The following is a 13069-nucleotide window of genomic DNA, read 5'->3' on the forward strand; positions in this document are numbered from 1 at the left end:
GGTATGGTACTATGAAATGAAAGGTAACATGAAAAACGTACAGTTAAGGAAAAGTTTTACCCAAATCTGCTCGTGGGAACCTGGCTAGTTGATGAAAATCAGATAAAATGTGGACACAAGTACCACAAAATGATAGTGTGCACAGCAATTGGGCCAGTAAGACAAACATAGTTGAGGTCAACAGAGTATTCATCTGTATCTATTAAGCACATGGGTTTCACTGAAAAATGGCACATAGCCTACACTATACAACTGTGGAGCAGTGTGCATACAACTGTAACATAGTGGTTAGTGTGACACTATTACAGCCCAGCATGTCGAATTTCAGAGTTCAATTCCAGAGTCCTCTGTAAGAAAATTTGTATGTTTTTCCCTTGAGTTCGTGGGTTTCCTCCGGATGCTCCAGTTTTCTTCCACAGTCCAAAGGCCTACCAGTTAGTAGGTTAATTGATCATTGTAAATTGCCCACTGATTAGGCTAGGGTTAAATAGGTGGGTTGCCTGCAGTGCAGCTTGTTGGGCCGGAAAGACCGATTCTGTGCTATCTCTCAAAATAAAAATAATAGTAAATAAGTGTGAAAATGAACCAGATGGAGATAAGAAGCAGCAATGCAAGAGAAGATATTTAAATCAGATTATTTGTCATTACTGCAAGTTTCTAATCAGTACGGAACAAAGTTAATCAAATATATATGTCAGCAAAAGGACATTTGATAAAAAGCCAAAATAAGTCAGCCTAACCTTGCACAGGTCATTGATTTGGGCAGAATGTGCATAATTTATTGCCGTTTATATTGGTCTGCTGAGGAAGACTCCAAGTTATAATGTGAGACCTGCAGAATTAAACAGCTGTACTCTGGTGAGAAGAAAATTGAGAGAGACCACGCTTCATATCTGATGCTGGGTGGCATTGAGGATCTTTTAAATGGTCTGCAGAGAACAGGCACAGAAAATGGACAGATGTTTATTGTGAACAATCCACAATGCGACTGGAGATCAAAGGCGTTATTTGTCCCTGTAGTGATGAATATGTAGTATAAGTCTTCCATCAAAACAGCTGGTTGCCTTTTGACTAATTCCTTCAAAGGGATTGGATAAATTCACATTGAAGGACATATAAACTAGACTGATTAAATGCCCAAACAAATACCGAAACTTAGATTTTCCATTTTTAGTTATCTTGACTTTAGAGACAACTCATAGATTTGAAATTGTTACCACTAGGGTGAGAATTATGAAGATGGAGAATCCTGCACCAATCACTGCAATGCCACAGGAAATATTACATGCGTATGTCGGGACGTGGGCCGGCAAGTTAATTTCCCTCTGAAAAGGGATGTTGAAAGGGCAATGCACGGATAAATCTGCAAACCTGGTTTGTGTTCTTGTTTGGAGTGGGGTCCATTGACAGACAGTTATGGAACATCCTTCAAGCTGTACACTAAAGGAGCAGCTTCCATATGTGCAGTGAACACCAACTCTGTGAATACCTGCACTGCCCACCCTCTGCGTTTCGAACATGTGACAGAACTGGAAGAAAAATGGCTGCTTTGGACATCCGCAATTTACTTTTACACTGAAGTTTTTCTTCCCAGTAATTGCCTGATAATGTTTCAAGCTATGGATTTTCAGGATGGATCCATTTTCTGATAATTTGATTGAATGCCTTTACAGATGAACTATCCTTGCTGAATTATGTAGCCCATTTGTAGTCTCAGACTGAATGAATAAATAGTCCATGGCAAGGACTGATGAGTAGAATTCACATTAAGTGATTTCTTAGCTTTTTAAATTTTCTATGAAAATCATTCTATTATAAGAGGAGATATGTGGATAGAAACACGATGGTCAAATCGACTCGTTGGCTCTTCTTGTGACATGGTGAGTGTTATTAGTGATATGATACAGGTCAAAGTTGCTCAGCAAAGAGTGCAAAAATCTTTATCCCAGGATTGAAGAGTCAAATTAAAAAGAATGTGCATTTAAGGTGAGTTTAATTATGTGTGGGACAATTTTTCTTTTACACAGAGAGAGGCAGGTGCCTGGAATGGGCTAACCGTGGTAGTAGAATCTCCACCATTCCCTATTCCTGTTTTCCTCTCTCACCTTTTCTCCTTACTTGCCCATCATCTCCCTCAGGTGCTCTTCCCCCTTCTCTTTTCTCCATGGATTTGTACCCTCTCCTATCCTTCTCCTGCTGTTTATCTTTCACCAACTTCCCAGCTCTTTACTTCACTCCTCTCCTTCTCCCAGTTTCACCTATCACCTGCCACCCTACGCTCCCTCTACCTTCTTACTCTGACCTCTCATCTATTTTTTCCAGTCCTGATGAAAGGTCTCGGCCCGAAATGTCAACAGTACTCTTTTCCATAGCTGCTGCCTGGCTTGCTGAGTTCCTCCAGCATTTTTTATGTGTGACAGTGGGTAGTGGTGGCAGGTTACATACAACAAGAGGCTGTTACATAGATACACAACATGCTGCGAATGGATTGATGTGGATTATGTACAGGCAGAAGGCAGTTAGTTTAATTCAACATTGTGTTCGGCACGGCAGCACATGCTGAAGGCCTGTTCCTGTACTGTAATGTTCAAATTCTAAAGGCTGATATTTTGGAGTTCTCTCACAAGACAAAGAACAAGTTTACAATATTCAGAATTAGGTTTAATATCACTGGCATATGTCGTGAAATTTGCTATTATCCTGCAACAGTACATTGCAACACATAATAATAAAAACAATTTTCTACTCATATCTCTTGGAAGAAAGGATAAATTAAGCTAGAACATTTTGTGCACATTATGTGATATCTGCAACAGGTTCAGTGTGTTTAAAACTGTCTGACCCATCCTCTCAAGTTTATTGTATTGCAAATAATATTGAAATAATACAGCAAACCTGCAATGCGCTGTTAGTAACTGGTATTACTGTACAAAGCTAAAGGAATTCATAATTTCCAATGGGCATAAATGGACAATGGTTTACAAAGAAATGCCAGTCTAGTGCTGGAATCCATTTCAGTATGTAAGCTACACTCCGTGGACACTTCATGTACACTTGTTCATTAATGCAAATATCTAATCAGCCAATCATGTGGCAGCAACTCAATACATAAAAGCATGCAGACATGGTCAAGGGGTTCATTTGTTGTCCAGACCTAAAATCAGAACGAGGAAGAACTGTGATGTAAGTGACTTTGACTGTGGAACAATTGTTGGTGCCAGATGGGGTGGTTCGAGTATCCCAGGAACAACTGATCTGGGATTTTCAGGCACAACAGTCTCTGGAGTTTACAGAGAATGGTGTGGAAAAACTAAAAATATTCAGTGAGTGGCAGTTCTGTGAGCAAAAACACCTTGTTAATGAGAGAGGTCAGAGGAGAATGGACAATCTGGTTCAACCTGACCGGAAGGTGACAATAACTCAAATAACCATGCGTTACTATAAGAGGTTTGCAGAAAAGCATCTCTGAAAGCATAACACAGTGAACCTTTAATTAGATGGGCTACAGCAGCAGAAGACCATGAACATATACTCAGTGGCCACTTTATTAGGTAAAGAAGGTACCTATACACAATTAACTGAACTGCCCCTTCTACTCCTTTCCCTCTATGAGCCATTCCATTTAACTTTGCAGCAGCTATGCACATACCTCCTCCAAATCCATTTCATCTGGACTTTCCCAGGGTTTGATAAACTTTCCTTGGGATTTCTTCAAAGGCACAACAATAATATAGTAGCCTCTGTTAAGAAAGAAGATAATTGATGAGTGCATTGAAATATTTGTTTCAGTTAATAAAAAAATACAACTCAGTTCAGCAAACTATGTTCTTAAGTGAATGCACTTGCTCAATGTACACCTGTCCCCTCTCTCAGGCATAGCTGTTCCGTTCACCATGCTATTTGAGTCCTTCAGATGTGAGCTTTCAACCTTGCAGTCACACTTTTCTGAGGCAGCAGCACAAAAAGAACACCCCTGCCCCTCAATACCCCCAAATTCTGATTTTGTTATCAGCAGCAAACACTAGCGGTCCTTCCTCCTGACAGGAATTCGCTGAAACCACTGGGGGATCTTCCTTCCAAAGGATCTTCTATACTCAGAAGGTGAAAGTAAAAACAACCCTACACATAAAATCCTAAAACAACTTGACATTTATCCAAAGCCTCAGATCTCTCATTAGATTAGCCTAAAATTAAGAATCTCATTTTTTAAAGCTGCCAAACTTCTGTAAATGTTTGTAAATCAAAGGAACAAACTTTGAATTAATCTTCACTGGAAAGATTCAGGGAAATTAATTCTTACTATTCGGGCAAAAACAGTTGCAGTACCAACCGTTTATTGATGATAAGAGATATATGTTCTTATAGTTCCAAGGTTGTCAAGCTGAGGAGTGGCAGTGGGGACAAGCTCCCACTACCTAAAAATGCTCCTCACAGCATGCGCCTCAAATAGCCTCTGACAACCAAGTCCAACTCCTGGCTTTCTTGTGTGGCTTAGCCTCTAAGCCCGGCGGAACTGTTTCTATTGACAGGAGAAGGGGCAAAAGCGGGTCCTGATGCCTTAAAACCAGTGCTTTGGGTAGATGGAGCTCATCAGCCTGGGAAGGCAGTCCATCTAAGAGAGGGAAAACTCATTTCAAACCTCCGCTGCCTTGTGGCCATACCCACTTATGGGAAATGCTTCAGGAGTAAACCCTGAGGACAAATCTGGAGCTGGAGTCCCTAAGGCAGTCCGACGTTGTCTTCAACCTCACTCTGGCAACTCCTGTGAAGTCACTGGTGCCAAGCTGTATCGGCCCTTGCCCTTCCCTTGGACAACATCGGTGGTGTGGAGAGGGGAGACTTGCTGCTTGGGCAACTGCCGGTCTTCCATACAAACTTGTCCAGGCTTGCGCCCTGGAGAGGACTGAAGCAAGACTTTCCAGGCGCAGATCCATTCCCTCATGAGACTAACAGATGCCATCATCATCATCATTGCCAAGATAAAATACCAGTACACTACCAATTTATTGAAATAATGAATATTTGCCAAGATGTGGAGCATAAATGGGGCTACATGTTAATACAATTGGACTTTATACAAATCTTCCATTTCTCAATATGTCTTTATTTAACCTTCTTTTAACTTTAAGACATTTGCTGTCTTGTAAAATTAAATGAAGCTGCAAGCACAGTAGCTATGCGAGTTATTAGTTCACTCAATTCTTTTCCTTACAAACAATTCAAAACACAGGACAGTAGACTTGACTTCCATGTCACGAGCTTTATCAAAAACATGAGTGGACACAGAAATTTCCAGAGAAAGAGCAAATCCATGACACTTGTAATTATTAGTTTTTAAAGAGAAGTACAGAGGTTCGTGGCAAAAAAGTACTGAGATTCAACTCTCAACAATATGTGGAATATTAATGGTAGCTATGTCATTAATTTCAGCAGAAATAAAAAAACTAAACAGCAGCCACTTCACAATGCTGCACATTGAACCAAAGCTCAGACAAGGGCTGGATATATGCCATTCTCACAAATCATCTCTCTGCAGCCATTTGCGACTGTCACATGAGCATTGCTAATTGCGACGTTCAATCATAGTAAAGCAGAAATGAAATGATGCATCAGTAAAAGTCTCATCCTTTAGTTAGTAAGTTGCTACCACAGATTCTTAAATCTGTCAAAAATAGTGTTTTGTTACTATTGATATGTACAATTCTGTTAGTTATATCATACAACTGTTAGGATTTATATGATGAATACCATGATCCCTAAACTTCAGTCATTCAGCAATTCCCATATTTCTGTGAAAATGTTCCTAATAATAATGCTAATACTCATTCAAAACAGCCGGGGTCTAGAGCCTTAATATGGTGCCCTAGTCAATAAGGCCCTGTCCGATCATCTACATCAGTGCCGTATTCTCATCTTCTTCCCATATCCCTTGAGCCCTTCGGAATGAAGAAATGTAGCTTAGTTTGATCCCATTAAAGCTTTCTTAATATTCTGATAATGCACCTTTCATGATAGATGCTGTAATTTTTCCACACTAGTAAGCTGACTTGTCTATGATAACTGCTTATTCTTTTCTTGCCTTTTAAAATCATGGGGCTGTATTTAACTCACATCAATCTATAAGAACAGCCCCAGAGTTGCAAAGATTTTGGAAGATGATCACCGGTGCACACTCTATTTCCAAGGCCACTGTTCAGCACCCTGGGTGTTGATCATCTGTGCCTGGAGCTTTCCCTTTATCTCTATTTATTTCTTGAGCACCTTTCCTTTAATCATCCTGATTTCCTTCAGTGTCTCCCTCTCCCTGCAACCGTCTGGCTGTTGCCTCCTTTGTGATGACAAGAACTATTCAACTGTTCTACCATTTCCTTCTTCCAGACTGAAATTCAGATTCAGATTCAGTTTATTGTCATTTAAAAACCACAGATGCAATGCAGTTCAAAAATGAGACAACGTTCCTCCAGAATGATATCACAAAAGCATATGACAAAACAGACTACACCAGAAAATCCACATAACGTTTGGCAATCCCCAATCCAGAGTCTGGAGAGGCTGCTGCGTATTAATATCGCGCTACCATCTTAGCGCGTTCCCCGGAAGGGAACTCCAAATCTACCGGACAAACAAGACCAAAGGACTATAAGTTCAAAAGAAATCACCACACAGTTTCCACAAATCCCAAGGGTCCCGACAGACTCGCCATCCCATGCCGGCGGCATAAGGGAATACCCTCGCTATGGACTTCCACGGTACCACCCGACTCAGCCTCGCAGACGCAGCACACAATGAGAGCTCCGTCGAAACCAGCCTCGCAGACACAGCACACACTGAAAGCAACCTGACCGCAGCGGTCTGAGTCCGTCGAACCTCCGAGCCGACGACCATCCCCTCCGGCACAGCTTCTCCGAGCACCATCCTCTGCCGAGCGTATTAAGACGGCCCTGCCAACGGCCATCGGCAACGCGACCCCGAGGACTGGGGGCCTGTTCTTCCCAGCAGAGACCTGGACCTCACAGCAGCAGCAGCAACGAAGAAGGTCTTCCTGGAGATTTCCCGATGTTCCTCTATGCTCCCATGTCTGTTTTCAATCGATTATGATTGCGCACAGCACCCCACTTCATTCCTCTCATTTTTACATATAGGTTGATCTACCAAAACTTTTACCTTTCTTACATTTTTATAAAGCATTAACAGTCAGTTTCTATGTTCCCTGAAACTTATTCTCTCATACTCCATCTTCTCCCTTTAAACATTCATTTTGTTATCATTTGCTTAATTCTAAATCACTCCCAATCCTGAGGCCTGATTTTTTTTATTTTTGCGGGTGTTTTTACGGGCTTCCTCTTTGGATCTCATATTATCCTTGATTTCCTTTGTAAGTCACAGTTGAGCTCCCTTCTTTGATTTGTTTTGTGCAAGACTGGAATGAATAATTATTGAACTCTATGAATAAATTCCTTTAATCAAATCACCTGCCTATCATCAATCCATTTATTAATCTATCAGAACTACCTGTAATTCATGTCTCATACACTTACACTTTCCTTTGATCAGATTCAGGAGTCTAGTTATTCATTCTTCAACCTCACTCTCCATCTTACTGAATATTATCAAGGCTTGGTCACTCTTCCTAATAGAGGCACATACGAAATTGGCAGAGATTCCTGATTCGCCACACAATACCCTGTTTGGAATACCTGTCCTCTAGTTGGTCCTTCAACATCTTAGTCTGAAAAATACATCATCTCTAGGACTACGGGAATTCCCACTCTGCAATATTACTGCCAATCTGGTTTCAGCTATCTCTAAGCAGATTAGAAACCCTGATGGTTACATCGATATTCTTCTTGCGTGCATCTCTAATTTCTTACTTAATTCTCCAATCTCTCCTCATAACTGAAAAGTTCTATCCCAGAATCTCCTCCGCATGCACTCTGCACCATTATCACATCTTTCCTCTAGCATAGTGACCAGACCAATATACAATATTCTAGCTGAAGTCTGGACAAGTTAGAGAATTAAGTGATTGTTCCTCTTATAGCGACAATGACATATAGTTATTTGTATTGATAATTCACCTACCTTCCTAAGAATGTTCTGTATATAGAGGAACAAAGTCTTTTAGAGTGGTCTTTTTGACATTATTAGCTCTGTTAATTTTTTTGCACTATCTACCTACTTGACTGACACCTTCATTTCTTTCGTCTTCTGCCTTTGTTTCTTCCTTTTCTGTCCTTTATTTCTTTCCTTGTTTCTTCTTGCACTACCTCCTTGCTGAATTTCTGATAGTCTTGAGATAGAAAACCCCAACCAAACAGATTTATGAAACATCCCCACCCACTGTGCCTGAGCATATTACTCCATTATTCCAAAATTTATTACATTAAGTAACAACATTAAAAAGAACAGTGGTGTAGAAAACTTAAGACTGAAGTGGTTCAATAATAGGGTTTTGAATAATGTATAAATCAGAAACATTGAGAAAGTGTGTTCAGAGAGACAGAGCAATAAATAGCAGTGGCTCCAGATGCAGATAGGAGTCTCAGAAAGCACTGTGAGGAGGCAATTCAAATTTAAGCAACTGACCAAAGTTCCAGTGGTGATGGATGTAAGGCGCTACCTCAAGCTTATGGGCTGACGTTTGGTATATGTAGGCTGTAAGGAATGAGACTGGGAAGAACTCAGAAGAGTAGGAACAAAAAGCCAATTATATCACTGGTTAATGCATTTGAAATACTAAATTCATCGCCAATTTGAAAACTACACATTGGTACTAAAACATTTCTCAAGGAAATGGCAGATAATTTGCTACAATAATGTGAGCTGCGGTACATGACCAGAGAAGGCTTGATGTACCAACAATACTTCAAGAATAATTTGCGATTAAAAAAAAATGTTACATAAAATATTGTGCCACAGCAAGTAAACTTAATAGCCTGGAAATACAATAGCAGATTATTTAATAAAGATCAATCTTTTGTTTTTACTTTAATACATAAAATCAGACAAGGTTTGAATAATGTTAAAAATACTCAGATAGTTCAAGTTTATGATCAGGTCAATTGAAAATACAGCTAATCTGATCAAACAGTGCATCAACAGAAATCCTTAAGTTGATTTGACTGTTAATTGTATTAACTTAACTTGCTTTGAAAATTAAGATGTTAATATTTGAAGGATTTAATTTGGAACTTATATTACCAAAGAAGCAATCAGACAGTCAAACAATTTAAATAATTCTAAATAAATCTACATTCAAAGGATGGGATAAGTTCCAGAGTGCTTATTGTTTTATGTGATGCATAGGAACAGAGTGCCATCAGCCTCTGCAACTCCTTTAATATACAATCAGATCAAGACTGATCCACTGTCTTAGTGCCATTTTTCTCTGTTAACTCCATATCCTTTGAACTCCAGAATAACTGAAAATTATCAATCTTTGCCATCAATATACTGAACAACTGAGACTTCACAAAACCCAATTGGGTAGGAAATCCCACAGGTTTAGTGAAGAAATTTTTTCTCATTTCAGTCTTTATGGGGACCATGAGCTCTGGTTCTAGATTCACTAGCCAGGGTAAACGCATCTTCAACGTTCCTTTCCCTGTCAGGAACTGAAGAGGAGACCTCATCGAAAAGCAGAGCAGTGAAAATGATTTAGCGGTGAGTGATAACTGTAATAATACACTGCAAATTAACAAGTCACGAGGGAGCCACAAAACAAGACAGAACAGATACTAAGCACAACAAAGTAACCGAAGGCTAGGAACAACTGGTTGAGGTTGGCTGGTTCAGTGAGTGAACATGGACTGTGATTGAGAGCTGGGTTTGAATAGGCTGCAGGTGATGAGTTAGAAACAAGTGGCAGGTGACTCCTATTTGCTGGGTTGAGACTGGGAGGAACCTGCATGTGCAGATCGACAGGACAACACCCCCCTCCCCCCCATACCAACCTATGACTAGTCCCAGATGCACCCAAGTTCCCTCGTCCAGGCGGTACCCTTCTCAGTCAACCAGGTATGGACAGTCAACCACACATTGTGGGCAGACAGCAATGAGCTGATGTAAATCTAAGATCATGCTGACCACCAGAACAGGCAGTTGCAGAAAATCCCGAGTCCATCATGCACCTAGATAGCTGGAGAGGGGTGAGGAGTGGGCCCTCTGGAGTGCCTCAGAGCACATGGCTGCCAGCACAGAAATGCAGTTGTCAGGTATGTTGGCTGGAGCAAGCTTGTGCCATGGGGCCTGGCAGATCAGAACCTCAAGGTGCCAGGCAATCAGGGTGATGATCGAACAAGATAGAATGATGGAATGATGGGCTGAGGGTCGATTTGTTGTGACAGGGCATCCACCTTAGTGTTCTTGGAACCAGGTCAGGAGGAGATGATGAAATTGAATTGTTCAAAGAAGAGGGCCCAGCAAACCTGACGTGCGTTGAGTTGGTGGGTCTGTTGTACAGTTATGAGGTTCATCTGGGCAGTCCAGATCAGGAAGGGCAAGAGGTTTCCCATCAGCCAATATCTCCAACCCTCCAAGGCCCATTTAGTGGTGAATAACTCCATGTCTACTACTCCATAATGGTGCTGGGTAGATTTGAACTTGACCAAGATGGTCTTCCCATCCAGTCCTTGCTGGGAGAGAATGGCCCTAACATCCACCTCTATCAGAGAATTTCCAGTGGGGTTCAGATGGTGGAGAATGGATTCAGTGATCTCTTTTGCTTCTTGAAAGCATGGTCTGCAGCAGCTAATTGGCTGCATTTTCTGATGAAATGGTAATCAAAGTTGGAGAAGCCCAAGTAGTGCTGTAGCTGTTTGAGGGTGTGCAGTCGGAGCCATTCAATAGCAGCACGCTCTTTCTCTGGTTATGCACTGAGGTGGAAGGACGTATCACAGGAAGGAAATGACTCGGATGTGGAACTGGCATTTTTCTAATTCGCAGTACAGTTGGCTTTCGAGGAAACACTGAAGGACTGAATGGAGGTGACAGATGTAGCCTTAGGGCAGATGAGGATGTCGTCGACATAGATGAACACATATCTGTGTAGCATGTCATGGAGGATCTTGTTTATGTAGGCTGAAAAATAGCAGGATTGTTGGAAAGTCCAAAAGGCATCATCAAGTATTTGTAGTGGCCAGTGGGTGTAATGAATGCTGTCTTCCACTTATCTCTCTGGCAGATGCTGATCAGGTTGTACACACTCTGTAGATTCAGATTGTTGAAGATCTGGCCCCGCCGGGTGTTTCGAATATGCTATCCATCAAGCAGTGTGGGTACTGGTTCTGAATGGTGAATTTTTTGAGTCAATGGTAGTCAATGCAGGGATGAAGACCTCCATCTCTCTTTTTGACAAAGAAGAATCCTGCACTGGCTGGAGACTGGCATGATAGAACAAAGCCATGCTGCAGCACTTTAGTGATGTAGCCATTTGCGGCTTGGGTCTCAGGAAGGGAGAGGGAGAAGAGATGGCCTCGAGGAAGGGTTAGGTCTGGGAGAAGGTCAATCACACAGACGTATGGTCTGTGCAGTGGCAGGGTGCTAGCTTCCCTTTGACCACAAACAGTGCTTTTATTGTCCCAGTTAGTGGTTGCCTAGGTCAGAGCTTGCACAGTCAAGAGAGAGATGACAAAGGCGATCTTGGCTTGGTCCGCTAATAGAGATGGCTAGAGCTCAAAGAGTAAGATGCATTGGAGCACCGGGACAGGAAGTTGTGGCATTGGATTGGAGATCTATCAAAGCATTTGTGCACCTGAATCAGGGCCTCTGAGGGAGATGGTTGACTGGTGCAGTGTTGCTGTTCGCAATGGAGAATTGGTTGAGAGTGATAAGCAGATGGTCAATAACATTTTATTTTTCAAAGCTGAATAGAGTACACACCCCGTTTGCTTAAACTTACCAACTGGGACAATCCAATAATCCAATTCCCTGCCCTCATTCTAGGGAAGCATTCATTGCATTTTCTCCATCACAGGTAAATCCTTACTTTGGCATGGAAACCAGAATGAACACAATATTCCTCGTGCTATTTGTGAGGGCTCCATATATCTTCTGTTAGATGTCTCTAATTTTGCATTCAAGACTTTTTAAAATGAAGGTCAACATACAATTTGACTTTCCAAATGCTTGTTAGCTTTCAACATAGAATTCAGAGAGATGTCAAATTCTTAGCAAATTCCAACACCTTTCAATTAGTCATCATTTAAAAAGTAGCCTGCTTATTTTTTGAATAAAGTGGCCGACCCTGCTTTTTTCACATGATACTCTAGTTGCCTGTGTTACCCGTTAAATTAGCCTATCCATATCTCCCTGAAGCCCCACTGCACCTTCCACACATCCAATATCGCCACTTAGCTTTGTGTCAACAGGAAACTTCCTTGCATTACATATGGTCCCTACATCCAGCTCAGTGAAACTGATCATGAACAGCTGGGGCCAAAAGATCGAGTCCCTACAGCACCTCACTATCACAGCCTCACAACTTGAAAATGACCTTTTCTTTGTCTGTCAAGCAGTGCTCAGTCTCAGACTTCTGTGAACAGTGCTACTTGCCATGAAGTCTTAAGGCAGAGGGGTAACCTTTCTGGGTTTGCTCATCATTTCCTTGCAGGAACACATCTTCATTATTTTGGTTTAATTTGCCATTTAGTGTGCTTTTTGCTAATTAGGCAAACTTTTTAAATTTGTCTGTGCATTTCAAAATACAAGTAATTTAATACAGCTTTGATTGGCAACAAATCTCAGACTCTGGCTTTGCTTCTTGCCAATGGCTATCAGCTATTTTCAGGGACGGGGTGTCTGTGGCACACCACCTGAAGCTAGATGTCATCCTGACCTCAATGATTTAATTGAAGGATGCAAGGGAACAGTGAAATCAGACCTTTCCATCCAGTTCTGGTATATTCATATGGACGTGTCCCCAGCCAATGATTCCAGATTCTGGGCTAGCTTCAGTACAATCCATTGATTGACCAATGGTCCATTGATTTTTGAAACTGTTAAACTCAATACAATGCAAAAATGCCAACAGAATAATAGCCTCCCAATGAGATTTAAGCACAAATTTACA

The 13069-nt window shown here is 41.3% G+C and overlaps 1 protein-coding gene across 26 annotated transcripts in view; it reads right to left on the reverse strand.

Moving 5' to 3' along the window:
- LOC140729077 (receptor-type tyrosine-protein phosphatase delta-like) overlaps window positions 1-13069 on the reverse strand; it is a 2395537-nt gene that overhangs the window by 161548 nt on the left and 2220920 nt on the right. For all 26 annotated transcript variants that reach the window (XM_073048383.1, XM_073048384.1, XM_073048388.1 and 23 more), the window contains one exon: window positions 3650-3740. In XM_073048383.1, coding sequence (XP_072904484.1) covers window positions 3650-3740 — 91 coding nt within the window. The remainder of the gene's footprint in view (window positions 1-3649; window positions 3741-13069) is intronic.

Source organism: Hemitrygon akajei, chromosome 6, assembly GCF_048418815.1.
Source record: "Hemitrygon akajei chromosome 6, sHemAka1.3, whole genome shotgun sequence".
Taxonomy (NCBI): domain Eukaryota; kingdom Metazoa; phylum Chordata; class Chondrichthyes; order Myliobatiformes; family Dasyatidae; genus Hemitrygon; species Hemitrygon akajei.